This window comes from Anas platyrhynchos, chromosome 1 (assembly GCF_047663525.1).
Source record: "Anas platyrhynchos isolate ZD024472 breed Pekin duck chromosome 1, IASCAAS_PekinDuck_T2T, whole genome shotgun sequence".
Taxonomy (NCBI): Eukaryota; Metazoa; Chordata; class Aves; order Anseriformes; family Anatidae; genus Anas; species Anas platyrhynchos.
In genome coordinates this window covers 119335995-119362262 of record NC_092587.1, presented here as the reverse complement: position 1 = coordinate 119362262, position 26268 = coordinate 119335995, and the positions used below count along the sequence as shown (strand labels likewise).

The 26268-nt window shown below is 38.4% G+C and overlaps 1 protein-coding gene across 20 annotated transcripts in view; it reads left to right on the top strand.

Moving 5' to 3' along the window:
• Nucleotides 1-26268, top strand: part of DMD (dystrophin) — a 1236775-nt gene that overhangs the window by 1180728 nt on the left and 29779 nt on the right. For 15 of the 20 annotated variants that reach the window (XM_038175527.2, XM_072027525.1, XM_072027529.1 and 12 more), the window contains 7 exons: nt 5409-5575; nt 7727-7838; nt 12814-12950; nt 13742-13780; nt 18760-18825; nt 19877-19942; nt 22958-23116. In XM_038175527.2, the coding sequence (XP_038031455.2) occupies nt 5409-5575; nt 7727-7838; nt 12814-12950; nt 13742-13780; nt 18760-18825; nt 19877-19942; nt 22958-23116 (746 nt within the window). The remainder of the gene's footprint in view (nt 1-5408; nt 5576-7726; nt 7839-12813; nt 12951-13741; nt 13781-18759; nt 18826-19876; nt 19943-22957; nt 23117-26268) is intronic. The other 5 variants (XM_072027509.1, XM_072027520.1, XM_072027562.1 and 2 more) reach the window with 3 other exon arrangements.

Genomic DNA, 26268 nt, shown 5'->3' with positions numbered 1-26268 from the left:
GCCTTGCCAGGTGCACACAGCAGCAGGGGACAAGGGGGCATTTGCTGTGGTGGCAGGGCCGGCAGCTTCCCTTGGGAGTGCTGCTGGGGGTCTCTGCTATAGGGAGCAGGTGCAGCTGACCTTGTGGGACTTCAAAGAAAGGGTGTTTTTGGTGAGAGCAACGAGCTCAGTCATAGAGACCTTCTGCCTGTGCCCACACTGCATAAAAGTACGCTGTAGATCCAGGAAAAAACAAGGGAGTTCAGTATTACTGTGGGCTAAAAGCCCTTGCCTTCCAGGTAGGTGATGGGTACATACTTTAAGTAAACAGCGTAATGAGTTGTATGGGCTAAGGGACAAAAGCATTGTGTTTAAATCACGATGCAAAACTATTAACGTGCTGTTTTGCATAATACAGAGAGACCTAGGTATTCACATCACTGCCGTGTATGCTTTACCATGACATTGGGACACTTATGAAACGTGAGATGAAAGCAGAGACAGTGCAGCTCAGATGGAAATGTCTCTTGCTGTTTCTGAGAAAAGTTTGCATGTTTGATTCTTGATTATCAGCTGTATTAGGTATACTTTTTCCAAGGGTGTCAAGTGCTTTTTATGAAAAACTGGTACAGGTGAAGCTAAGGAGTAGTAAAATACATACAATTAATTCATATCTATATTTTAGACCTTGTTTAATTTCACTTTGACAGAGGAAAGTATTTTAATACTCTGTTGTATAGTCTTCACTTCTAGGTTTGCACTCAGTCAGTGAAGATCAGAAGTAGATGGCAGGGTTTTTACAACCACTTAACTGCATGTTCAAACCCAGTGTATTTACTCAGACAAACAAAAAACAAAATAGGGGCCTGTTAATCCATTTAGGAGTGTGGGCAGTCCAAACCCTGGGCCAGGGCCATGATAGTGGCTTTGGCTGTACATGCGGTGATTTGAGTGGTTTGGACAGTTGTTTTGTGGGGTCTTTTTCTGTTGTTGTTGTTGCTAGGGTGTTTTTCTTTTTCTTTTTTTTTCTTTTTTAATTTTTCATAGGTAGGAAATATCAGTACTGTGTACAAATAACTATGTATAGTTAAATAGAGATGTATATGAAAATAATGTACAGATGCAGTGTTACTGTTGAGGGACTCAATCTCTTTTGAGAGATTCAGACAGCCCATGTTTCTGTTCGTAGGATGTTTCCTCTGCTTTTGGCTCTGACACAGGAGAACTGGCCTAAGGGGAACTAGCAAATCCTTCCTCAAGCTGCTATGCTGTAAATGTCAAGAAAACATCAATTCTGGTTTTATTTCAGTAAGAATTTATGAACCTGTGCCTGAGTTTGGGACGCAGTCTTAAAGAGTCCTATAAGTGAGCTGTTTTGAAGAGCTATTTTAAAGTGATTTAGGATATGGGAGGTGGAGAGTAAGATGGTGATTTACAAGTGTGCATGGGATGTTGTATATGATACAAAGCTGTATACTAAATGATTTCTGCATTCTTGCTTTTTTCATTACCACAACACTCAAAATATCAAGTGGAGCAGTGTAACTGTAATGCAAGGGGTCAAAGTAATGACCTTAAGCATTGCTCCAAGAGTCAGGAAGATTTAAGCAGTTAGCGTCACCCAGAGTTACCTTTGAAATAATCCTCCCTTCGTTGCCTGTGAAACAGCACTAGTCTTAGAAACTATGAATTCTTGACTTGTGTTTTCTTGCCAGCTGGCAGTGGAGAGAATGCGAATGTGCTGGGGAAGCCATTCACGAGTGGAAGACAAGGTTCGGCAGGGTTTGGTCTGATGCTAAGCCCTGGGAGACAGGGCTTCTATTCATGGTTTGTACTGCATTTTTAAACTTGAACAACTCACAGGAATCCCATTCCTCAGTTTCAGTTCGTCCAAAATAGTATTTATTTAGACTAACGTAAAGCTTTCCATCCTAAATGGAAAACACCATTAAATTAATAATACTGAATTATTTCCCATTAGTTCCTTACCTTGCACCTAAACACAATGTACCTCATCCAAAGTGTTATCAGAAATTCATGCTACGTTATCTGACTGTCCAAAACCATCCTGCGCTGTTCACGCAATATCATGACTGTATTTTGGAGCATATATAATATTATACATTGATAAAGTTCTTACAGTGCAGAGTATTTTTTAAAATAATAGCTGGAAGAAGAGGCGGGAATAATAATAAATAATTTAAAAAGCAGAAAAATTCAACTCCTAAGTATTGTATAAAGATGCCAACACCACACAACTTCCCATTTCCCCATTGTTCCTGCAGAATAAATACTGAAAAACAGATGTGTGGAGCATGATGAATTTGAATGGCCCCCATAATAAATTGTTACTTGTAAGCTGGAAAGGGCTTTATGAATTTTACTTTATGATTCACTCTGTTATTACCATAAAAATTGGGAGTTCCACAGAAATGTGTTGAAGAGAAGAACCATTAATATTCTTTACAGCTCACTCTTGTTGGTTCAGATATGTACTGCGTGAATTCAGACTTCTTTCCTTATGTAAAACCGTCAGCTGCTGCCTTTACTGGATTTAGAGATTATTAAAAAAAAAAATCGTAATAGCAGCTCAGGGAACAGTCGAGAACTGTCTGTCCTCTACCATCTGACCCTGACCAGCTTTTCTCCACGTGGCTTTAAATCTTCATGTAATATAATTCGCAACCAGTTCTGATACATTTTAATGCACCTAATCTCTCTGAGCACAAGTTTTCGTACAGCCGGGGTGCAGAGCTCCGTGTGGGCGACCATTGGGACTGCTGGCAATCACCAGTGACTGCAAAATTAAAATAGATCTTTGAACGTTACAGAAGGGCTTTCATCACTGCAACGTTTTCCCTGCAAATTTAAAGCAACTACAAGTGCAGAGTAGTGCTTTGAGCTGCTCATTTTTATTCCGTCTGCAGCCTGCGCTGCAGCATTTCAGTACACTTCGTGTTTTTCTATTAGAAATGGAATATTAAAGAGATACTCCTAAAATATTCGAGGCTTAGAGGACCTTAGAGTGGTCTACAAGGCAGAGGAGTGGTTTGCCAGCGTAGTTCCTGGCAGATGCTGGCTCACTGAGTGATCCACAGAAAATCGCTCCCCAGCCCCTTGCTGCCATAGCTGCCAGCTGGAAAAGAGGCACATAAATGATTGCATTTCATAAATGCTCCTTTCTCTTAAGAGACTTCTAGAATTAATTTTTTTTTTCTTGAATTCATTGATATCCTGCAGTGGAAAGCAGTAAAGCAGTGTCCACTGCTCTGAACAAACTCAGTTGCCAGTGTTGCCTGGATGTTTCTTTAGTTTTTCAGTTTTCTCTCTGTTTTGGTGCTGAGGTTGTTTTGAGGGAGGGGCAGGCACTGAGGGGACTTCATCTGAAGGACTGTAGATATGTTTGTGGCTTGATGGGTTTACCCCAGAAGAAAATCCTGACCAAAAAAATATTGTATTTCTAATTAACCAAAATATTACAGCAACATTTTAAGTCAGTTTTAATGAAATGTATTATTCAAGAGACGTGTGTGGTTTTCTTTTCTTTGTCTTTTTGTTTTTAATTTCCTTATTTTGGTCAGGAGTTCAGTCTAGGAGACTTCGCATTTTTCTCAGTCTGCAAGTATTGATCAGTTAATTTGTTTGTCAAGATTATAAACAGTGTTAGCTTAAAAAAATGATAATATTGGTTTTCCCTCTAGCTCTTTCTGCCTTTATGTCTGTTGTGAAATAAAAATCCCCAGATTTGTTGCTAGCATTGTATTTTAGTTGAATGAAACTAAAGGTTTTAGCTAGGTCATACTAAATTCAAATGTAATGAGAAATTGGGAAAGTAATTGGGAAAGACCAAGCATTAAGAAAAAACACTCAATCCACTATTTGTTGTGGTCCATATACATGATACATTAATGCTTATTATGTGTTTAAGTGCTTCTAATAGGTTTGGAACCACAAATTAAGTCTTTGCCTTGTGAAACTTCAAATACAAAAGATTGCCTTATAGAGGACTGTATTTGAATGGTTAGAGAAAAAAAAAAAAAGGCAGGGGATTTAAATATAATTGGTTCATAACCATGTTCGTGCTAGGTGGGGTGGGATTGAAATTGTGTCAGTGAATTTAAGATAACACATAGCAGTGGTTTACAGAGCAGGACAGTGTCCTGCTCCATCACTACTTCTGCTCTCCATGTGGGCTCCTCTTCTTCCTCCTTCTCCTCCTCCTCCCTCCTGCCTTCCCAGTGGGAACCCTTCATTATCTCCACCTTATCCATCGTCTCTTCAGGGCTGAAACCAGGCTCCAGACACCCAGTTCAGTGCTTGCTCGGTGCTAACCTTCAACGCTAGAGAGGAATTCCCATACAAACATTCACACAGTCATTCCTTAAGATCCCTTTTGAAGCTGTTTGTCCGTATCCCACAGTGTTCTTTGCAGTGGCTGGTCTGACAGTGCAGTGTGACCTCTGCCTGTGCTGATTGTTGCTGTCCCGTGGCTTCTCATCTCTTTACTGTTTCTTGTTTCCTGTAATGCTGAGAGGTAGGGACTAGACATGACTTTAGGTGTTTGCACAGTGCAATGGGAATCTGGTTCATTATGGACGTTCCTCAAAGGTACTGTAAAACAGGTGCATGAAGTTTAGTTTTGTTCAGGATATGATGGGAAGGAAGCAGAGGAAAGACTGCCAGAAGTTTTAATGGGCTTTTTGGCCCTTGGTAAAGAGGAGAAAGTTATGGAATATGAGGTTATGGAGTATGAGGCTAAATGCATCGTATTCTGTGGGACAAAACTGCGTTGTGTTCCCAGGCAATGACAAGGAATTTAACGATGGTATGGTGGGAAGAGGGATTTTGAGGCATTTAAGGAGGCAGAGAGTTTACATGTTCAGCAGTGGGCTTGAGAAAGAATTTGAATTATTTCCTTATACGTGCATTTTGAAGAAAGGTCAGGGTGGCAGTGGAGGATGTTAAAGAGAAAGGAATTTTGATAAAAAGACATGCAATTTTTAGGGGTTGGAAAACATAAACAGTATTTCTTAAAATAAGAAGTGAGAAACATTGCTATGCAACTACAGATAAGAGATATAGGAAACACAGGATTATCTTTTCTGCCAGATGCTTCAAGTGGATGATTTTCGTTTTAAAAGAGTACATGGTAGTGCTGTCTGTTGTAACAGAGACTAAGAGAAAGAGAAACTTGAAATGTTAATAGTGTTCGGTTCTTGTTTTGAAGGCAGTATCCTGGAGATTTTTTTTAATTTATTTATTTATTTTGGATGGGTGGATTGGATGAAAATCTGGATGGTATTCAGGGAAAAGATGTGGAGCAGGTAGGAGACCAGTGACTTGAACTGTTGATTACCTGGCACTTAATAACCTGGTACTACACAAATCCCTTCTGCTGAGCCTTTGTCTTTCTTCCCCCTCTGCTCCAGGCCAATAACAAGCCTGAGATCGAAGCAGCCCTGTTCCTGGACTGGATGAGGCTGGAACCACAGTCCATGGTGTGGCTGCCTGTGTTGCACAGGGTGGCTGCTGCCGAAACTGCCAAACACCAGGCGAAGTGTAACATCTGCAAGGAGTGCCCAATTATTGGATTCAGGTACAAACTAACTCCCCTTCTGCCTTGTATTACACTGCTTGGTGGATCAGCATCTCTGTTTCCAGGCAAATCATGTTCTTGGTTTTATGCATGTTCAGGATAAGAAGAATTGTGATGGGATACAAGGGAGGGTGACACTTAGACTGGGTACAGTGATGAAAAAGTTGAAGAGAACAAAAAATGGCTTATCAGTTAAGATGCTGCCATTCCTCTAGGTCCTGCTCTCCATTCCAGTCCTTCTGTGCCTCATCCAAAGTATTGACAAATTGCACAACTAACAGGGTTTGCTTTATATTCAGTCTGCCTTAGACATGCAGCTTCATTTTCTGAATTGGATCCTAATGAACTGCTTTCTATCATGTCATAAAACAAGGAAGTGACTTGAAAATTTACAGACATGTAAAGATGCTGTGCGTTTTTCAGAGGAATGTGGTTGGTGGAATATTAACCTAGTGTGCTGGAAATGTTGCTGATCTGTTTGAACATCTGGATCAACACCATGGTTACTATAGCAATGAATAAGTCGATGGGTGGTAAAATGGCTGTGTGCTGGTATGCCTGTTGAGAATCCACTTAACGGCTAAGTAAATACTCACTTTCAATTATGCCTAGACTTGTTTTATCACTTTGCTTCCTAATAGCTGCTTTGTATGGTTTCTGTCCTTTCTGTTCATGGTCCTCTTTCACTGCTGGCATTTTTCCTTCCATCGTATCGTGTTGTTTACAAAGACCTTTTTGTAATTTTATTTCTAAAATGCATATCAACAACAGCAAGCAGTACCACATAGAAAAGCCATCATTTTGCTCTAACATGGGGGAGTATGAATGTTGCTTTTATATGTATAGTAGGACAGTCCTTTCTCCTGTGCAATTGTACAGACAGTGAGAAAGAGGAAATAATGAAGGTACAGCTTTGTTTTGAGTCTGACTTTTTTCTTCAGTCAGGCTGTTCTTTAATCATCTAAACTCGTGTCCTTCTGCTTTTATTCCCTTTGCATATTGCAACTGGGATAATAGTAAGCATTACTGAAGAAGAGCAATGGATGGGATGTGACAAGTTCAACACATCCACCAAGTAAAAGTTTCCTGTTGCAGATACAGTTTGTGAAACTACTGAATTACTCACACAGTTTGTATAAACAGCCAATGACAAGTGGATGGAATTGGAAAAATGCAGCACTTGGAAAATCAAAGGACGCTGAGTGAATGGATAGTCTGTAGTTAGCATCAGAAACATGGAAAGTGGACACTGGAGCTCTGTGTTTGTGTCTACTTTTACTTGTCTGATCTCATCTCTCTCTTAACTTCATGTAACAATTCTATTATGGTAGTCGATTTTGTTGCAGATTTTTTTTTATGCCTTTGCAAGTCACTGAGACCTTGTTTACCCACTCGACAAAAAGACACTGTATTGGACGGCTTTTAGAAAGCTAATACTGTGAGCCTCAGTACATGTAAAACAATGCTCTTTTGAGGTTATTGTGACCGAGCTGCTTAGCGTATTTGGAACAAGACAACCCTTATGCCTCTGGGTCTTTCAAGCACTTCAGCATAGCATACACAACAGTTAGCTGTCTCATAGAACTGATGAGCTTAAATAATGGCCTGAAAGTGCATTCAGACTCTTGCAGAGATGGCATTCTGTAAATGAAAATTATTTTGATGAAGATGAAGGAAACTCCATGAATAAATTCCTACCTTGTATGCAGCACGCAACAGCTTGCTGGTGGTACTTGTTGAGGAGGGCATTATTTATCTGAATTTTATTTGCTCAAGAAGTTCTGTGGTAGGAGTCATGAAGGAAACCAGAAACTGAAATTAGTGTTGTAGAAACAAAACGCTTTGTGCTGTCTTTTGTGTCTTTTGCTTATTATGAGAGAGGGGGATTCTGTAGATAGAACTCTTCACTGTTGCCCTCTGTTAGAAATTTTGTGATATAGAGTGATTCATTTTGAAGATTCAAATCTTTGTTAAGCATCTGTGCTTTGTTGCTCTGAGGCAGCAATCCTGTCCCTCAAATGGACATTGCCGTGTATTGTGTGCTGTGTGACATCTCAGGGAAAAGCACTTAATAACACAGAAAGCTTCACAGGCTGACATAAGTATTCACGTTCTGAGCTCTGAAGCCATGTTTTTTTCCTCCTCTTTTAGGTACAGAAGCTTAAAGCACTTTAACTATGACATCTGCCAAAGTTGCTTCTTCTCTGGCCGTGTTGCAAAAGGTCATAAAATGCACTATCCCATGGTGGAGTACTGCACACCAGTAAGTAGATGTTTTACTGACCCTTACTGCCCGTTGTTAAGTAGAAAGGAAAAACTTCATTTGCTGTGTGCAAGGTAATAGAGCATTTGAGTGGCTTTTTTCCCCCCTGTAAAGAAATTACCTTTTATAAATTGTACATTTCAGGAATTTCTAATGTGTAGTAAAAAGACACTTTGATAGTTGGAAGTAAATTGGAGTTTCATTGTTTGTGTAATGCTGTGTCATAATATGTTACTGCATGCTAATGAACTGCTCCATGTTCAGTGCCGTACGGTTCACTTCATTTATCCTTAAAGAAGCCTGTGGTTTGTGCAAATCTATCTTAGATCACAATGTTTTCTCTGTATCGATGTGAGATTTTTCTTCCTTTCCCCAGCAAGTTTGTTGCTTCACTTCTTTTGCTTGCTGCACTACAATTGCGTTTTCAAGGTCTTTACTATTTGATCGTATCTTTTTATTGTATGATGACTAGACAGTATAAAATACCAGGGAAATTCTTGGGAGTAGCAAGTTAGATTTCATTTCTGAAGACCAGAATTCACTCTGTTGAGTGCAACACATTCACTCTGTGCTGCATGGATAGTGTCATGAGGGTCTTCGCCCTTGTTATACAGTTCTCAAAAGGATCACTTTTGTGTAAATGCTTCTTCTGTACCAATCGTCTGGCAAAGAAATATTTCTATTATTCTCTCGGTGTGTCGTCCTGTTTTCATTTTGGCCTCTCATGACCACGGCAGAGGGGCATAAATCTGAGGAACTCTCAAGTGGCCCTTCCACAATGCAGCATGTCTGAGCTTTCAGCTGTCTTTGCTATTGTGTGTGGTGGTCTTGAAGCATTATTGCACACACTGGTTTCATTTCCTAATCCGATAATGTGGTCATTAGTCTTGTTCTTTTGTCTGCTGGTCAAATGTAAATAGTGAAAACAAAACATCAAAATTATATATAGGCTAGCCTCATAAAATGTCATGAATAGTTTTTGCATCTTCATCCAAACAAAAAGGCATTGCCAAAATGAAGTAAAGACTCACAGTTTTTCTTAGGAAAGTGAGAGAAAAATGTATACCTCTAAAACATAGTAAAGTAAATTCAGTGGGTTTTTTTAGTTGTAATTTATGGATACTTATTTACATTATCAACTTTTATTGTAACATCTAAATGGCACTGTTCAATCCAATTCTTTGCTAGGGCAACCTATATACTTTTGCTTACTTTGTGTCAGCATTTACTGGCTTCTGCTGTTCAGCGTCTTCCCCCAAGGACTGAGGTTAGTGGGAAGGGTTATTTGCCTGAGCTGCTGCGCAGGTTGGAGAGAAATGTTAGCACTGCTGAGACGAGTCTGAACAGACTTCTCCATCGCAGGCATTCCTGGAGCAAACTGTCATGATCCCAGCCATAGCCCGCCAGGCTGGCCGGCCGTGCTGGAGCAGTCCTTCCAGTTGAGCTGAGTGCATTCTTGCTGAGTCGGCTGCTGGTTTGTTCCGCAGCTCGCTGCTTTTACTCTTGTTCATAGGCGGTGTGGGAGGTTGCAAACGGTGCAGAGAATGCACAGAACAACATCTCGCTGCTGTTTCCTTACCTGTTCCTAAGAAGTGTTTCAAGGAAAGTTCAAAGAAAGCGTGAAAAGTGAGAAATGAAGTAAAGTTGTGAGACACTCTCACAGCCTGAAGTGACTCATTGCAACACGGGCAGAGTCTAGCAGGTTTCTGTTCTTCCTCACAATAGAGGCTGCTAATAGTCTAGCACGATGATGAACAGAAAACTTGCAACAGCATACAGATTGCTGAATCAGAGTAAAGAAGCATTTACAGACTGTAAATTTTGTTGTGAATTCTGAACTCCCACAGCCCATGCTCATGTGCTGTGCCTGGCTGTACCAGCAGTAAACTGAATTAGAGTAGGATTAACTAGGAAAAAAAGGGAATGTGACACACAGCAAGTGCTGATCTTTTTTTGTGTTGCTGCTATTGAAAAACTAAACCTAAGTACTGTGTGACTGAACAAGACATCCACTGAAGCTATCATGTCTAGTATGTAATTGTTTTTGAAATGAATGAAAACAGTTTTGCGGATGGGAAAGCACTTTTTCCTCTTCCTCCAGACAAATCACTCACCTTCGAATGCATTTTAGCAGACAGAAGACATGCAGTGCCTTCTTTGACATATCTTTACAATAGCTAGATGAGCACAATGAAGTCTCTTGGTATATTCCCACTCCCTCTTACTACAAAGAAATTGTGGAGAACTTCAGCCTTTGCTTCTGCTTGAGGGGAATTTGAGAACTCATGTTAAATGTCTAAGGGATGCGATAACTTCTTTCCTGCAAAGGGCTGAGGCAGAATAAGGGCAAGGCAGTTCGCTAGTTTCTATTTAGACAGAAAAAGCGGCAGTGATTGATCAAAGAGAGGTGACTTTTAAAAAGGTTTCAAGTAAAGCACAAAAGAACGTTCTAGACTGAGGTTTCAATGTAGCGTCATTTTTCTGTTTGGGTCTAACAAACAGTAACTCACCAGCATAAAAACATGACCTTGTTAGAAGCAAGCATGACAAACTGAGATAAGTTTCTACAGCTACTGTTTACAGTTGAGGCTGAGATCTGGGGTGAGGGTTTGGCAAGGCACTTTACCTGACTTATCACAGTTTGGTTTAATAGTGATAAAGTTCTCCTCATGTCAAGAAGTAGTTTTTGTTTTAGAATAGTTTTGGAATGTGTGAGACCCAGCTGCCTACATATTGCTATTGCTTTCATTTAGGAGAACTAGGATGCTTGAAAACACCACTGTTTCTTCCTCATAAACCCATTCTACTGAGAATTTTGTTTTGTAGAGTTTTAATCTGAAAATCACGTAGAGTAAAACATCTATGAAATAAATCAGGAAGTTACACTGAGAATAGCCTCAGTCTATCAGTATGTCCACAAAATAATCACTTTTTTTTTTCCATTCTTGTGCTCCTCGAACATTTTTGAAATTGAAACTGGATCACATGAGAGGTGCCTGGTGCTTGTCACTAGAAGACATACTTTTTTCTTGGGATTCCTCTGATACCAGTTTTCAAACTAGGTTGAAATGTTTCTATGCGAGCACGCTATTTTAATGTTTGGTTGTCATGTGGAAGGTTCAGGGGAGCTAACACGTCCCCGGAAAGTTGAAGTGAAGAATGCTTTATTACTCGTTGTGCCTGAAAACACTTACAATCAAATTACAGTCAAATGCAATTACAAGTGTTCACAACGTTTAAAATAGACAAAGTGGGAATAAAAGTTTATGAATTACACCCGTTAGCAACATGAACAGAAAGGTGTGCTTAATCTATCTATACCAACAATAGGTATTGAAAGTTCTTCTCTGTTCCCAGCTGATCTGCTATAGCTAGTCTCGTGATGCTGACCTTCTTAGGGACTCTCAATAGGCAGTGCATATGGCATGCAGGAGAGGGAATTCCCTCCTATTGGAGCCTCTAAGGCCAAATCAGTAAATGCCCTTTCCAGAGTCCTCTAGGTGGTCCAGACCTATTTAATCTTCCCCAAAATGGCTTTACTTCAAATTTATTGAAATATTTTTGAACATTACCTCAGCTTCTTGAAAATACAAATGCTGCTGTACTGACTTGCAGGTTCTGATATACTTCTTCTCTGCCAGTCATTGATCATACTGAATTTTCATACAAGATTGACTGGAAAGAGAACCAAATTTGCTTTACATGAAGCTTGTAGGTGTCCTTAGTAGAGGAAGACCATTTGTCCTTTCTGCTAATGCATCTCAGTCTTCCTGCAAATTATTTTTCAGGGGATGCTTAATTTTTATACCTGAGCAGTCACTAAAAATATACACATCTGTGTATCAGCAGCTCTGTGAAAGTAGGCTTGACTGATGGATCCCAGCACCTCCTTCCTTTCTGAACAGAAGGCATAGAACTCATTAAAAAATGTCAGAAAGATTAACTTTCCCTCATTTCTTTCCTTCAAATTAGATACAGTGGAGAAGCGATAGTGGTATGTGGGTCAGGATGAACTTAATTTACTGTAGAAAAGCAGTATTTCAGGGTCGAGCTTCTCTGTGAGGTGTAAAGAGTGGAGTACAGCCTGACTAATGTAACTGAAGTCTTCCATTAAAATTCTTCAGAAAATTGTCTGGCTCTTAATCAGGCTTGCAAGAAGTGTTACATCTTCCCAGCAGACATACTTTGAACTCTTTCTGGCTCATTCTGGTCTTTAGGAAACTAATTGCACTTTGTACTCCTCTGCTGGCCTCTATAGGGAGAAAGGAGGCTGAGTGCAGGCAACAGAGTAGAAAACTTTGTGTAAATTGTGCTCTCCTCAGGTTATTGATCTTAAATGCCTGCTAGCTTCAGATTAGATATACACAAGAAAAAAAAATAACTGATTTAAGAGATTTGAGCAACTCTCATCTGCTTTTTGTTTTTTTGTTTTTCTTTGACCAAAATATTAACGGTAGAGGAGGCTGAGAAGGGAAACTGGAAAGAAAATGTACTAGGAGCATTGGCTTGGCTTTCAGGGACTGACAAATCCAGGAGGTGGAAACAAAGAGCATGCAGGAAGGGTCAGGATCCAGCCAGTAAAGCAGCCTGTGGGTCCCTCAGGCTGGCTGAGTGTGCTCTGTTACAGCTGTTTGCTGCACAAGAAAGCAGGCGGAGGGTCCCAGGCAATTTGAGGGAATTCCAGATTCTTGTTTAGTTATTGTTTGTCCTCATCAAATCACTGAGAAGAGGCATGAGCCTGTTACAGGTGTTTGGAACTTCCCCTTTCTCTTCTTCCTCCCCACTAGCTGTGCCATTTGGTAGTACATTTTGAGGTGACAGTGATAAATAAATAGAATGTGTGGTTCTGGAGTCCAAGTCGTTGGCAGCTCTGCTTGGCATGGCCACAGCTCCTTCAAATGGCCCATCAAAGGATGAGGCAACTAAAAATAATAACCTCATGAAAGATGATTTCATTATGATTTGTGGCTTTCAGACAACTTCCGGAGAAGACGTCCGTGACTTTGCCAAGGTACTAAAAAACAAATTTCGAACAAAAAGATATTTTGCAAAGCACCCACGAATGGGCTACCTGCCTGTGCAAACTGTCTTGGAGGGAGACAACATGGAAACGTGAGTAGCTCTAAAGTGTCTAAACAGTTCATTTGGTATGCTCTTTGAGCTCCCCAGCTGGTGCCAACTCCCTTCACTTCCTAAATGCATAAAGCCTCTTTCTTTCTTTCTTTCCTTCTTTCATTTTTTTTTGTTAACCACGGCTGGCAGGAAAACACAAGCTGGGGTTCCAATTGCCATTCCCTTTATCTGTTTTCACCCATCTTCACAGGAACTTCCACTTCAGTCAGTAAAAGAAAAATGCTTACTGGCAGCCTTATAAACTTTTAAGTTTGATACAGCAATTTGGAAACTAATGATCTCTTCATTAAATTTTTATTTTATTCCAAATGGGTATCTTTCTGTGCTTTTATTTTTTAAATTAGGTTACTATGTTTGAGAGCTTCCCAGCTGATTTCATCTTTTCTCACCCTATAAATTTAGTCTTATTGAATTACTGTGAAGTCTGTATGGAAAAAAAACAAACAAACAGCCACAATAATGATACACATGGAAAAATTAATGAGTAGCCCATCTCCCTTTGTTTTTGTTGTTTTGCCTTTTCTTTTTTTACAAGTTTGATCAGTTGTTTAATGGCAATTGCACACAGCTTGTTCTCGCTTTCTCTTTTTTTTTTTAATTTTAGATACAGTTTTTCTTTTTTTTGGTTGGTTGCTCTTCATGGTCATTCATGTTAGTCTGTTGGATTTCTGTTTTTTAGTTGTTGTGATTTTTTTTTAATCTTTCTGTAATTATTTTGCTGCTGAGTTTCTTCTGCCTCTCTCTTCACCTCCTCATTTTTTGTCTTGCAGTCCTGTTACTCTGATCAACTTCTGGCCAGTAGATTCTGCGTGAGTACTTTTGCTGAAGTGTGCTGCTGCTGCTACTGCTGCTGCGTTCCCTCACTTTTTTGTTTCTTTCTTTGTTTAGTTTTGCATAAGTTCATTTCCTTCTTTCTTTACGATTATTTCCTTTCGTACACTCTCTAAAGGAATGTTTTGATCGCAGATGAACAAAATGGGATAAATCCAGGAATGTCCAGCAATCATGAAATGTGTACTGTATACTCTTTCTGGAGTATGTATTTTCACTGAATTAACAGGGATTTTGGTGCAGTCCTACTATTACTTATACGAGTTTGTCATTTAAAAGCCTGTGTTTCTGAACAAGCGTCGATCCCTCTAAATGTACACTAAATGCTTTTTGAAAGATACAAATTGAATTTTATGGATTTAATTCAATTTCAGGAATGACATTGTTTTGTAGATAAAGCTATAATTTTGTTTTATGTGCAACCGTGCATACTTGCACACTCATGTGCCCCAATTAATTCAAAGCTCACTGGATATTTTATTACAGTTTTTTAGATGCAAAAAGCTCTGTGAGGGCAAGTTGAAATGGGAAAATGTTTACTGTATTATTTTTTTTTCAGAAGTTAAAAGCAGGGTTTTTCAACTGTGGACTGGATTTTCATTCTTGCATCATTCCTGCATATGCATTGTCTTAATGTTGTAGTAACACCCTTAACTTGAACTAAAGATATATAACTTACCATTGTGGCATTTGCTACTACTAGTGTTACATGGATGATTTTAGAATAATGTTAAATAAGGTTTATTTTTAATTCACATATTGATAACTACTGAGAGACTAATAAATAGAATTTTATATATTTCTATATGGTGAAATGTATATGGCTTGCACCTTCATTGAATTTTTGGTAGAATAAACAAGAGTGAAATGTATACATTGGAATACTGATTTATAGTTTTCATTTATCACTCTGTATAAGTATATTAAAGGAGGCTCTAGCGAGATGGGGGTTGGCCTGTTCTCCCATGTGCCTGGTGACAGGACGAGGGGGAATGGGCTAAAGTTGCGCCAGGGGAGTTTTAGGTTAGATGTTAGGAAGAATTTCTTTACTGAAAGGGTTGTTAGACATTGGAACAGGCTGCCCAGGGAGGTGGTTGAGTCACCATCCCTGGAAGTCTTCAAAAGACGTTTAGATGTAGAACTTAGGGATATGGTTTAGTGGGGACTGTTAGTGTTAGGTCAGAGGTTGGACTCGATGATCTTGAGGTCTCTTCCAACCTAGAGATTCTGTGATTCTGTGATTTGGAGCACAGACTACTGGGAAGTCAAATGCAGTGCTCGTCCTCTAGGAAATCTACTTTGAGGAAGCATGAAATGCATATTTCTCCAAACCACATATGGTTGAGGATCCACCCACAAAAACTACCAGAAGGCTGGAGACAGGCTGAAATAGAACGGCTTTGAACTTTAGGGCGCATGTAGTGTTTATAAATGCATCTGGGGCTGATTGCAGCATATTGTACACAAAACTGGGTATCTAGATTTCTTACGCCTTAGAACAGTTGGAAAGTTAAAAGTAACCTTCTAAAGAAAGCTTGGGTAATATGGAATGCCATTGCTAAGTCTGACATAACATGAAATTAAGCTGCCATAACACGCTTATTTGTAAGGCACTGCCACTAGTTCACTTACAGTAACAACTTCATGGTATGCCTACACTGATAAATTCACACCAAAGGTTTAGTGTTGAATACTTCAGGGAGCATAATGTGCATGTAATATTTAAGAAAGCGTGAGAAATACTTAGAGGCAGGATTTGGATGGAGGAAGGTAGCACCTTTTATCAGACCAACTCAGGTATCATCCTGAGAACAATCCTTTCATCTGGTCTGACAAGAAAGCAGGAAATTAAAAAAATAATAATAATATTGGTTGGAAGGAGTTTCTGTTTGTGGTTTTTGTTTTTTTTTTTTTTTTTTTTTTCTCTACTACCTTTGTTCCTTTCCTTAGTGCTAGACAAGGGTAACAACACAAGTTACTGAGCAAGCCAGCCTTAAAGCTATTTTTCAGTTATAGGGCTGATTCCACCTTTGGCAGACAAACCTCTTACTGTGGTTATCATTGCCTTTTTTTGGTGCTTTTGCACCAGCTTTCTGTTTGTCTTCAAATTGTTCCAGAAGAGCGTAACCTGATCACATTCGATGGTGCTAGGTACATCCTGACATCAACGTATGTTAAAATATCTGAATTTGTTTGTAAATACATACGTATATATATTTGTTATAAGTTAGTTATTTGGGTCACTTATTATACAGTGTTTTGCATGTATATTCCACTTGCCAGGCATAAAAGGGGCAGCTTACACTTTTTATGAGAATTCATGTCTTTTTATTTGGACTGTGGACTGTCAGTGGCACAAATGCAATTGACGTGATTCTACACTTCAAAGATCCATCTACTGCAATACTGAATAGCACACAAAATGCCTTCCTCCTGTCAGCCAGGTTTCCACTGGTTCAGGGAATTGTTGGACGAGGTGTTTGCCACTCGATTGCCACTTGACATGAATGGAATTCCTCAGGCTATTGCTGCAGACACCAGCGTGAGAAATACAGCTGTGGAGTCCTTGTAAAAGGAATGGCTATCTTGGTTAAATATTGGCTGTGTTTCTCTGCCTCCTCGCTGAGTGTTCAAACTGATTACGTGAGCTGATTACATGTGCTCAGAAAGTGAGGCTAGCGAGCTCTTGCACAGATGGTCATCTAAGACTGTGTCTACGCAACAGCCTGCAGTGCAGCACAGCCATTCTCAAGCTGGCTCAGGTACTGGCAACTGTGTACCTCTGAGCAGCTAAATTCAGTGTGAAAACCGCAGTGCTTCCCAACAGGTTGCTTTAATAAGCAAGCTTTTAAAAAGCTGGGTGGGGTGAATCTCCTTTGCAGTATATTCTGAAGCAGAGACAAACCTGGAAATGTTGACTCATCCCATGTGTACACTTGGCAGAGAGACATAAGAAGCTCCAACAAGTTATACAAACACTGAGCTGTCTTCAAAAAATGCATATTACATAGCTTGTTCACTTCTGAGCATAAAGCTTAGTTTCGAAGCAGCAAGTATACTGTTACGCAGTTGTGCCAATATTTTACCTTGTGCTACTGCCAAAAGGAGCATCACTTCTGTTCCTCAGCTGCTGGTTGATCCCAACCAAGTGCTGCCCTTTCCTTTCTACTGTTACAAATATGTGCAATCACAGGGTGAAATGGACTAGGATGATCCAGTTCAAAAATCAAACTACTTTTAACACACGTTTCCTAATCTGTGGACAGTACTAGCAGTAGCATTTGTGTGTGCATTGAAAACAAAACCTCTTCTTTCATTGATAGTATCGGTTTAGGTTAGCTTAACAGGTACTGCCTGTCAAGCAAGTAAAAATGAGGTTAGCATCAAGTTATCAGAAAACAGTTACTATTGTACTTGGAAAGCCATATGATCTGGATAAATTGCATCCTTTTCCCCTCTCTTCCCTTCAGTGCTGACGTTCTTAACACAAAATAGGATACCAGGTTGCAGACAATCAATTGCCTGTCTGCATGAATCTCTGGTGTACTGAGAAAATCTGTACTGAGTATTCATCCACTGGTTTGCTATGGTAGTATTTGAATATGCAATGGGAAAAAGTACAGTTGGAGGCCAAAGCTCATGTAAAACCAAATGGGATTCATGGTACTTTGTCTGTAATATCTTGAAGAGAAAAACTTTCCCATTCTTTGAGAAGAGTCATTGACTGTTTTATATACAGTATATAGTTCTATGAATTCTGAAAGATCCTAATTTTATAAAGCCCCTTGCAAGCTGATTTTTAAACTGGAAAATGACCAATAAAGTATAATGATCTTTTAGGAGATTTACTGCAGGATGATCAAACTGGTAGCACAGGAGCATTAAGCACTGTGAGATTATTAGTTTGGGTTTCTTTATAACCGGTAATACAAAACAGATTTTGTCTGCTCTTGCGATGCAGTGCAGTCCCCATTGGGGAGAACCAGCCCAAACCACACTTTCCAAGAATTTCACTTAGGAGTCCTAAAGTGAATCATATGAGATGAAGTTGAAATTTAGCTAAAATAGAAGATTACTGTATAATCTGGAAAGTTTTTGTTTTTTTTTTTTTTTTAATTTTGTTTCTGGCACCTCTTGGTATGGGTAGATATGCAAAGTCCCACATGGCAGTAAGGTGCTTTCTGCCAGCCCAGCCGTCTCCAAAATGCAGAGGTGATACTACCCTGATGGTGGTGTTCTCCAGAAATGAGGCTGTTTGAAACAACAATCTTAATTTGTGAGAAGAGTCCCACGAATAGCTTTGATCGACAGAAAAAAATCTTATTCATTAGGCAGGGAACCCAATGTAATGGGCAGTGTGTCCTGTATAACATGCTGCTCTATGGTTCAAGTCACAACTGTGGAAAGAAGCAAGATAGAATCATCAGTTTCTTCAGTGTTATTAAAGGCCAATTTTGGCCATTTTATGTTTCTGACTTCTGGTGGACTAGCACTTGCAGGCTCTTTCAGGTGAAACGTGCTGCTGCTGGGCTAGGGACATGTCCTGGGCAGGGGGGAGGCAGAGGAAAGGCTCCCAGGGAGACCTCAAGTCAGGGCCTCCAGAGCAGGCCTGCGACCATGAGCCAGATGCAATTACAAACGGAGGAGGCAAGTGTGAGAGGAAAACAGGGGCAAGATCTCATCTCCAAATCCTCTGGAAAAAGGTTTCTCAGGGTTTTTTGTGAGGAGTCATCGTTGCAACGGACGGACGGATTGCCAGACGGTCAAAGCGCCGTGTTGTACCACAAAACGCTGCGTGACGGCTTGAGGAGGCTCCTGCCTCGCAGATATAATGTGCTGTTTATCAAACACAGTGTAAGCCTAAGGCATAGAGGTGTGAGGACGTAGAAGTAGCTAAGTGTCTTTTTACTTTTAAAAGGGTATTGTTTGTGATTAATCAGTGTTTTTTGCCTTATAGGCCTGCCTCGTCCCCTCAGCTTTCACATGATGATACTCATTCACGCATTGAACATTATGCTAGCAGGTATGAGACCAGCTGGACATTAGGCAGATCTTTCTCTAAACAGTCATATAAAAAAATCCCAAAGGCTAGGTGCTGCCTGAGCGGGTCTTAAAGAAACGTAGGGTTTGGGGTTTTCTCCTCCAGGCTCTGGGTTGCAGGGTTATTAACCTGTGGTTGCTACTAACCAGCCTGTCCACTAACTTGCATGCCAGAGCGCATGTGTGTGTGGTTAGAAATGACCTCTTGGTTCCCTGGGGGTCTTCATTAAGCTATGCACTCAGTCTGCACAGGGTTTCATTTTCAATGTAGACCCCATTGCAATCATGCAAATCAGAAGAGCAGAAGTCTCCAAACTCTACATCAATCTCAAATGCTATTTTAATGTTAAGTAATTAACCACGTGGACTACCACAAACAGGACCTCTCCTTGATTTGGTGAATAAAAATCATGGTATATCACTGTTCTAGTTCACTTGTCCACTTTCATACTGCTCTTAAGAATCAAAAAGTGGGTTAATTGCACAGATATGAAAATTAATGTGCTTTTCCACCAAGTAAACAAATTTTCAAGGATTGAGATAATGTTACTACAACCTTCTCTTTCTGTCCCCCCCAAATCACTTGATAAGTAGAGATATTCCTGGAATTATGCAGTATGTTTAGAAGGGGCTAGCTGTTGAAAACTAATGAGAAATGACTAATTATTTCACTTCTGATGATGGCATTGCCAGATACAAAACAATCGGTGTAATCCCCTGGCATTTTAAGGCCTTTCTTTGCTTGTGGAATTAATAAATCATGAGGAATTCAATAAACCCTCAGAGAAAGAGTTGAAAATTTAAAGAGCTGAAAAGTGAGTTTAGCCAGGTCATTGTATTGAAAAACACAATTATTCATGATTGCCTATTGCAACGCTTTTTGATAATCAACACAGAATGTAAATTCGTCTGAGTTTCAAATTATCTTAAGTCATCAAAACCATCAAACTCTTTAATTTTTTCAGGAATGTTAGAGCAAACAAAGTTTCTGGAAAATAGAATTTATTTTAATGAGTATGTTTATTTTTCCACAGGCTAGCAGAAATGGAGAACAGCAATGGTTCTTATCTAAATGACAGTATTTCACCTAATGAGAGCATGTAAGTAGGTCACTTTAGTATTTTTGACATGGGCTTTCTTGTGAAGGTTAATAGCTTATCATAAAATTCTGCAGTACTGAATTCACATTGCTGTGTGCTACACCTGATTCAATTTCATGAAGAGGTCATGTTCTTTCAATTTATGTAGTAGTGTCTGAACTTATGGCTTATAGTTTAATAACAAATTTGTGCAACAGATGATTAATGCCTTCAAAATAAAATCACTAATTTCTCAAGAAAACACTGATTTATTCAGGAAATGATTCCCATATTACTTGACATCATCTGGCTCATCATCTGACATTTTTTAAGGACAAATATAAAAAGGTATCCCTTCGTCTGAACTGTAAGCTTAATGATATTAAATTACTGTAAGGTAGAAAATGTGTGGGCAAAATGTCATTCAAAAGAAAAAATCTGATCTACTAGTAGAAGAAATATATGGCAAATATAAGCCAGGGGGAGTCATCCTCACCATGATATGTTAGAAGTAGTAAACTTTAAGTTGGACATATTGCTGAGAAGCATTCGTTTTCCTGCTTAGAAGTACAAAATCATATATAAAAGTTAAAGGAATGTAGTTGAAATTTTTGAAGAATAGTTCAATCTAATGTCACACTGAGACCTTTTTGTTTTTGTTTTCTGATATGATAATATATTTCTCTTCTTTCCTGGTTTTCTTGATCTTATTTATTCTCTGAATTAAATGGTATAGAACTAGAAAACTAACCGTAAATAGTATGTTTGAAAAGAGGAGAGCAGCACGTAAATTACTGTAGTGCTTGAAAATTTGGTCTTAGTTATTTAACCGTGTAGGAGAAGTCATACCACAGATTCTAAATCCATAAAATGTATTAAATTTTTTTTTGTAAGTGATTTTCTACAACAATATCGTCCTTATCACATATTGAGGATTTTCTTTGAAAATTCATAGCGTCTTCTTCTTACTAAATTAAATACTAAGTTCCTTTAAATCATAGTACTTCCATCAATTTTCATTCACTTAAATTCAGATTCCAAATCATTTGTAGGGATGTTTGTGCATCTGCAAAATGTTTATGGATAAAAAAGTAGGTTGTTTCTGTGTTTTGAAGTAGTCACTCTTTTGACTTGATAGTATTGTTACCTAACAATTTTGAAAGAAAATCATGTGTATACAACCAAATATTTGTTTTAATATGTTGGTTCAAAGAGGAGAAATTTAAAATGATATGTGAAAACATAAACGATGTTGGGGTAATTTCACATGGTTAATGAAAACTTCGTTTCTAAGTCAAATGTCAGTTTTAGATTGATGTAGTAATGTTGTTACATGTGTTTTTTCACTGAAGTATTTCAGTGTCCTTAACCAGAAAATCATGCATAAACCGTATTGTTTTTATTACAGTTTGGTCTTCATTTTTTGCTAAATTAAAAGTTGTATTAATGTGATTCAGTTAATAACATAACCACTGATTATCCAGTCAGTTCATTATTCAGTTTGCACTATTAAAATTATAATAAATATTCTGAATTTTGGAAGAAACAAGATCAAGATAAGAATTGCAAAAACAAAAATCAAAGCTCGCCATAAATTTGCAAGTGTGACTGAATTTTGCTTGTCAGGGGCTCCATAAGCATTTTTTTTTGACATTCTCATGAGTTTTGGATTAAAATTACAGTTAGAACACTACGTAGGTGTAGGAAGAGAAATAAAGAGAAAATGTGTGTATATGCAGACACAAAACATTAAAATGTGTATTGTCATTGTAATTATATATACAAAATATGTGCAGGCTAAAAATCACACAAAAACACTGTCTTTGAAAATGACATGCTACAATAATTATGTTAATTTTGACTATTAATTCACTTAAGATGCTTATAAATTTAGGAACTGGCAAGCCTTCTAAATTTTGTTTAAAAAGAGGAAATTATTCCTGTTGTGAAAAATTAATATTTCTCATTTATGAACTAATGGTAATGTGCTCTACATTGCTTTAGCACACCTGCAGTCCATAAAATGGCATCATTAACATTTTCAGGAACAAAATGCAACAAGGAATATTTAAGATTTTGAACAATAACAGCTATTCAAAATGTCTGTTAAATTCTGGATTACAAAAGTAACAGAAAAAAAAGCTAGATTTAATTATTTTGTTGTAAGTATTACCATTAAAATAGAATTCCCAACAACTGTGTCATTTTTGTCTGCCATCGATTAGAGGTGCTGCCATCTTTCATGTGTTTTTTTTTTTACAATTACTGCAGGTGTTAGCTGCATAGCTTAGGGCCTGAATGCCTTTCCTTAGCACCTAAAACTTCGATTTAATTCTGTGAGATGGTCAAGATCTTCAGAACTCGATTTGCTTTTTCTTCCAGAGACTTCTCTGCTTCAAATACCTGACAGTTTCAGGGGCAATAAAAATAAAAAGAAACACATCATACCTATTAAATACAATTTATTTATATTTCAACAGTATACATCACTTCTAATATCAAACAGAAAATTAAAAAACTCCTCAATGTTTGCTGTCCACAGCATACTTTTATTACATTTAGTCTTTTATTTCACTCCATTTACAATTTTGTAGAATAAAACAGGTAAGTATAGGATGCCATTTTTGAGTAAGAATAGTTGGTATAAAAATTTATGCCTTGCCTTTGCTTGAATGACCCTTGCTCAACATAGCGGAGGCAGAATAAGATAGCTTTTTTCTCAAGCAAGTTTCAAATTTAAGGTAGGCAAAAGAGGAAAGCTGAGATTGTCAGGTACAGCACAGCTAGGCTTTAAATATGTAAGAAGCAGAGGGGAAGAGACATGAATTCTACAGAAGAGGAAAATTACCATAGACTGTATTAAACAGTTCAGTGGATTTTGTTTTAAGGTATATTGCTCTCCTTTTTGTTACAAAAAAAAATCAGTGAATTTCTTTATAAGAAATGAGACACATGGAGTGCATCATTTACTCATACTCGTTGCAAAGCTAAAAAGGAAGAAGGGAACAGCCTGTTTTATTCTCCTGTGTTTTCCAGTGATGATGAACACTTGTTAATCCAGCACTACTGCCAAAGTCTGAACCAGGAATCCCCCCTGAGCCAGCCCCGAAGCCCTGCCCAGATCTTGATTTCTTTGGAGAGTGAAGAAAGAGGTGAACTGGAGAGAATTCTTGCTGATCTGGAGGAAGAAAACCGGTGAGTTATGCTGCCAGCTGTGGCAGAGACCAGCTATGCACTGAAGATACAGACAGAAGAGGGGATGTTAAAAAAAAAAAAGAAAAAAGAAAATAGGATGTCTTTTAAAACAAGTTCATTCTGCTAAGTTTTTCTAAGCCGTTCATAGTTTTCTTTTTATAAGAGAGAGGTGATAAGTCTGAAATCATGTCATTATTAACTCATTCCCATGATCAGTGCAGTGATGAGAAAGCAGTGAACCTTCCAAATGATAAGCTTGCAAACAAGTGTCTGGGTCACCTAATACACTTGCGATAATGGTGCCACATCTAACAAGCTCTTCTAGCTGTGTTTCATAATATTTCCTTTGGTTCCACTGTTTCCTTTATTTCCATGATAGTAACAACCTTCATGCCTTTGTTACCATACTTTGCCATTACATGAGGGAAGGGTATGCAAGTTTCTGCATGCCTGTCTGGAAAAGGCAGGGGAAAGTTCTTAGAAAGACATGCGTTTCTCAAAAAGGTTGATTAGTGTGATATGTGAGGTTTTGAGAAGATCCCAATGCATTTGAAATAAAAAATCCATGAAACAGCTGTGCTATCCAGCTAGACGGAGTGCACACAGGTAGAATTTTTAGGGATAAACTGAGTTAGAAAGTTGCAATTTCTTCATAAGAATTAGTAATTTTTTGTAATTAAAACTTCTGCACTCTTTTCTTTCTATTTGTTTGGCATTATTTGTTGCCATATCCTTAGCCTTTAGGTATCAGATGTTATTGACCACTTCTTTTAATTTGAAGTGTAATTGAAGTTATCTTCATTAATTGAAAGAAAAAAAAAACAACTGGTTTCTTGCAGCATCACATTGCAGTCCTGTTTCTAAGGTACTCTGGAGTCTTGTGCCATCAGCATAAAAACTGGTAGATCTTGACACTGGTAGATTAATAACTGCAGCCAAGAACTTCTAAAATAAGAATGTAAGATAAAACTACTAGATCTAAAAAAAACAAACAAACAAACAAACAAACACATTTTTATTTGCCTTCTCCTGTCTTTGGCTTAAAATTACTAAATCTACAAAAAACACATTTTTATTTGCCTTCTCCTGTCTTTGGCTTAAAATTATTAGATCTACAAAAACACATTTTTATTTGCCTTCTGTCTTTGGCTTTTATGGTATAGTCTATTGGCATTTTCATATTCTTTTTTCTTGCTTCTGCAAAAGCTAGATACTTTAGTTTTGTTTACGTTGAAGGTGTAATGCAGTAATCATTTACCTTAGGCATGTCAAGGAAATAACTGCAAGAAATAACTGCAAGAGTTGGCAGTGTCATAGATCTTCTTTCCATGCAGAAGTCTTTGGATGGTTCTAATTAATTATAGTGCCTCCATCACCCCATCATCTCTATGAGACTGTGGTTGGGATTCTTTACAGAGAACAGAGCCTGGACTTGCAGAACACCTTGAATTGATTTTGGCATAGAGAAGCCTGAAATAAGCAATTCTGTCACCTGGAACAGGAGGAAGGTGTAAATCTGTCTTGTGCTTCCTTCTGGACTTGCATCAGCTTCTCCTTTGCAGATTAGGTCTGTATTTCTGTAGAAGTAAAATGCTTCAAGCAGGAAGAGAATAGAGCCTGTTCTCCATAAATAGCAGTTTTATTTTTCTGTAGACCTGTCCCTATAAATCTCCAGGGGCAGACGTAACTGATTTAACTACTAGTTTCTTTCACACAGGCTTTTTCATTAAAATTGTAATTTTGCTATAAAAGTTAATTTTAATCCACCTGTATTTTCTCATGCCCTTGTTTCCAGTAGTGTTGTACCCTCTCAGAATCAGAATACAAAATCTTCAGGTCAGGTTAAACTGAGGATTGAGCTGTTAAAGTCTACTTTCTGTGAGGAATTAGTAGCAGAGGAAATAGCTGGAGATTATGTTCCAGCCTGCTTGGAAAACTCTGGCATGATGTCTGACAGACCCCTGTGCGTTCCTCCCCATCTCTTCATGAAAACACTGACTTCCCATACTCTGCAGATGGTCCACTAGCATCTGCAACATAACTGAACTCCTCATGGCCAGGTGTAATTAAAGCTAGGGACAAGGCATTGTTCAGAGCTTCTTTCCATCTAATACGTAAATGCTCTGAAGTGCTGATAGAAAGGAGAGTGAAAAATAGAGGTACAGTCAAGAACTCACGTTTTTCAGGAGGATTTGGGAGAATGTAGAGAATCAATGAGGCATAAAGGATGGAGAAGGGATTTCAGACAGAAAGCTGTAGTAAATAAAGCCTTTCCTCAATGAGCAGCGGTCAGATTTTCTTTGAAACTAACTCCAGACGTCTACGGCATTGTACATAAAGCCCAAGTACTTTCTAAAGTGTAGGAGAAACAACGTTTTTTAAAAAGCCATCATATTTCTCATTTTCAGGACTTTAGTAGTTAAGAATTAGTGGCTAATTAGTACAAAACAGTAATATAGCTTAGTTTTCATGGAAGGGGTGTCATTGTTTTAAACAGCACCAGGTAGTAAATCATGGAAGAAGAACAGAAATCAGAATGTTCTTCTGTCTGTATACAAAACAAGCTGCTGACTAGAAAGGAGGATGGCTTTTAAAGCAGCCAAGATTTGGATGAGAAAGGTAGTATATGAACATTAATAGAACCTGGACTTATAGAATTAAATATGCTAAAGAAATCCTTTTGGGGGTTTATACCTCATATTTTAATACGATGTTTGTTTAATATAATAACTACCATTGAGGAGTAACACATATAAAGATCTCTGGCAAAAATTATACCATAAAAACATCTGTTTTAAAGTTTGTCAGTTAAACAAGGGCTGCAAAGTATAAGCTTGAGCATATATAAGCTTGTCTGTTGGTTTTTCATTCCTACTATTGGAGATTTAGTTCTTAGCTGGATGCCACCACAAACAACCTCTCCTATTTGGGGTGATTCAGGGCTTAATGCAGCAGGGACTGAGAGGTCTGTTTCTGTAGGACAGCCTGGAAGTCACACTGCTGTGATTTTCACTGATTATGACAAAATCATGACTTTTGTCTCTCTGCATCTGTCTCTGCAAACCTCTATAAATAACTTGTACTTAAAATATGAGGCAGCAGTTCAAAAGAGAACAGGTTGTTGCTTATTGTCCTGATAGATTGTCACAGCC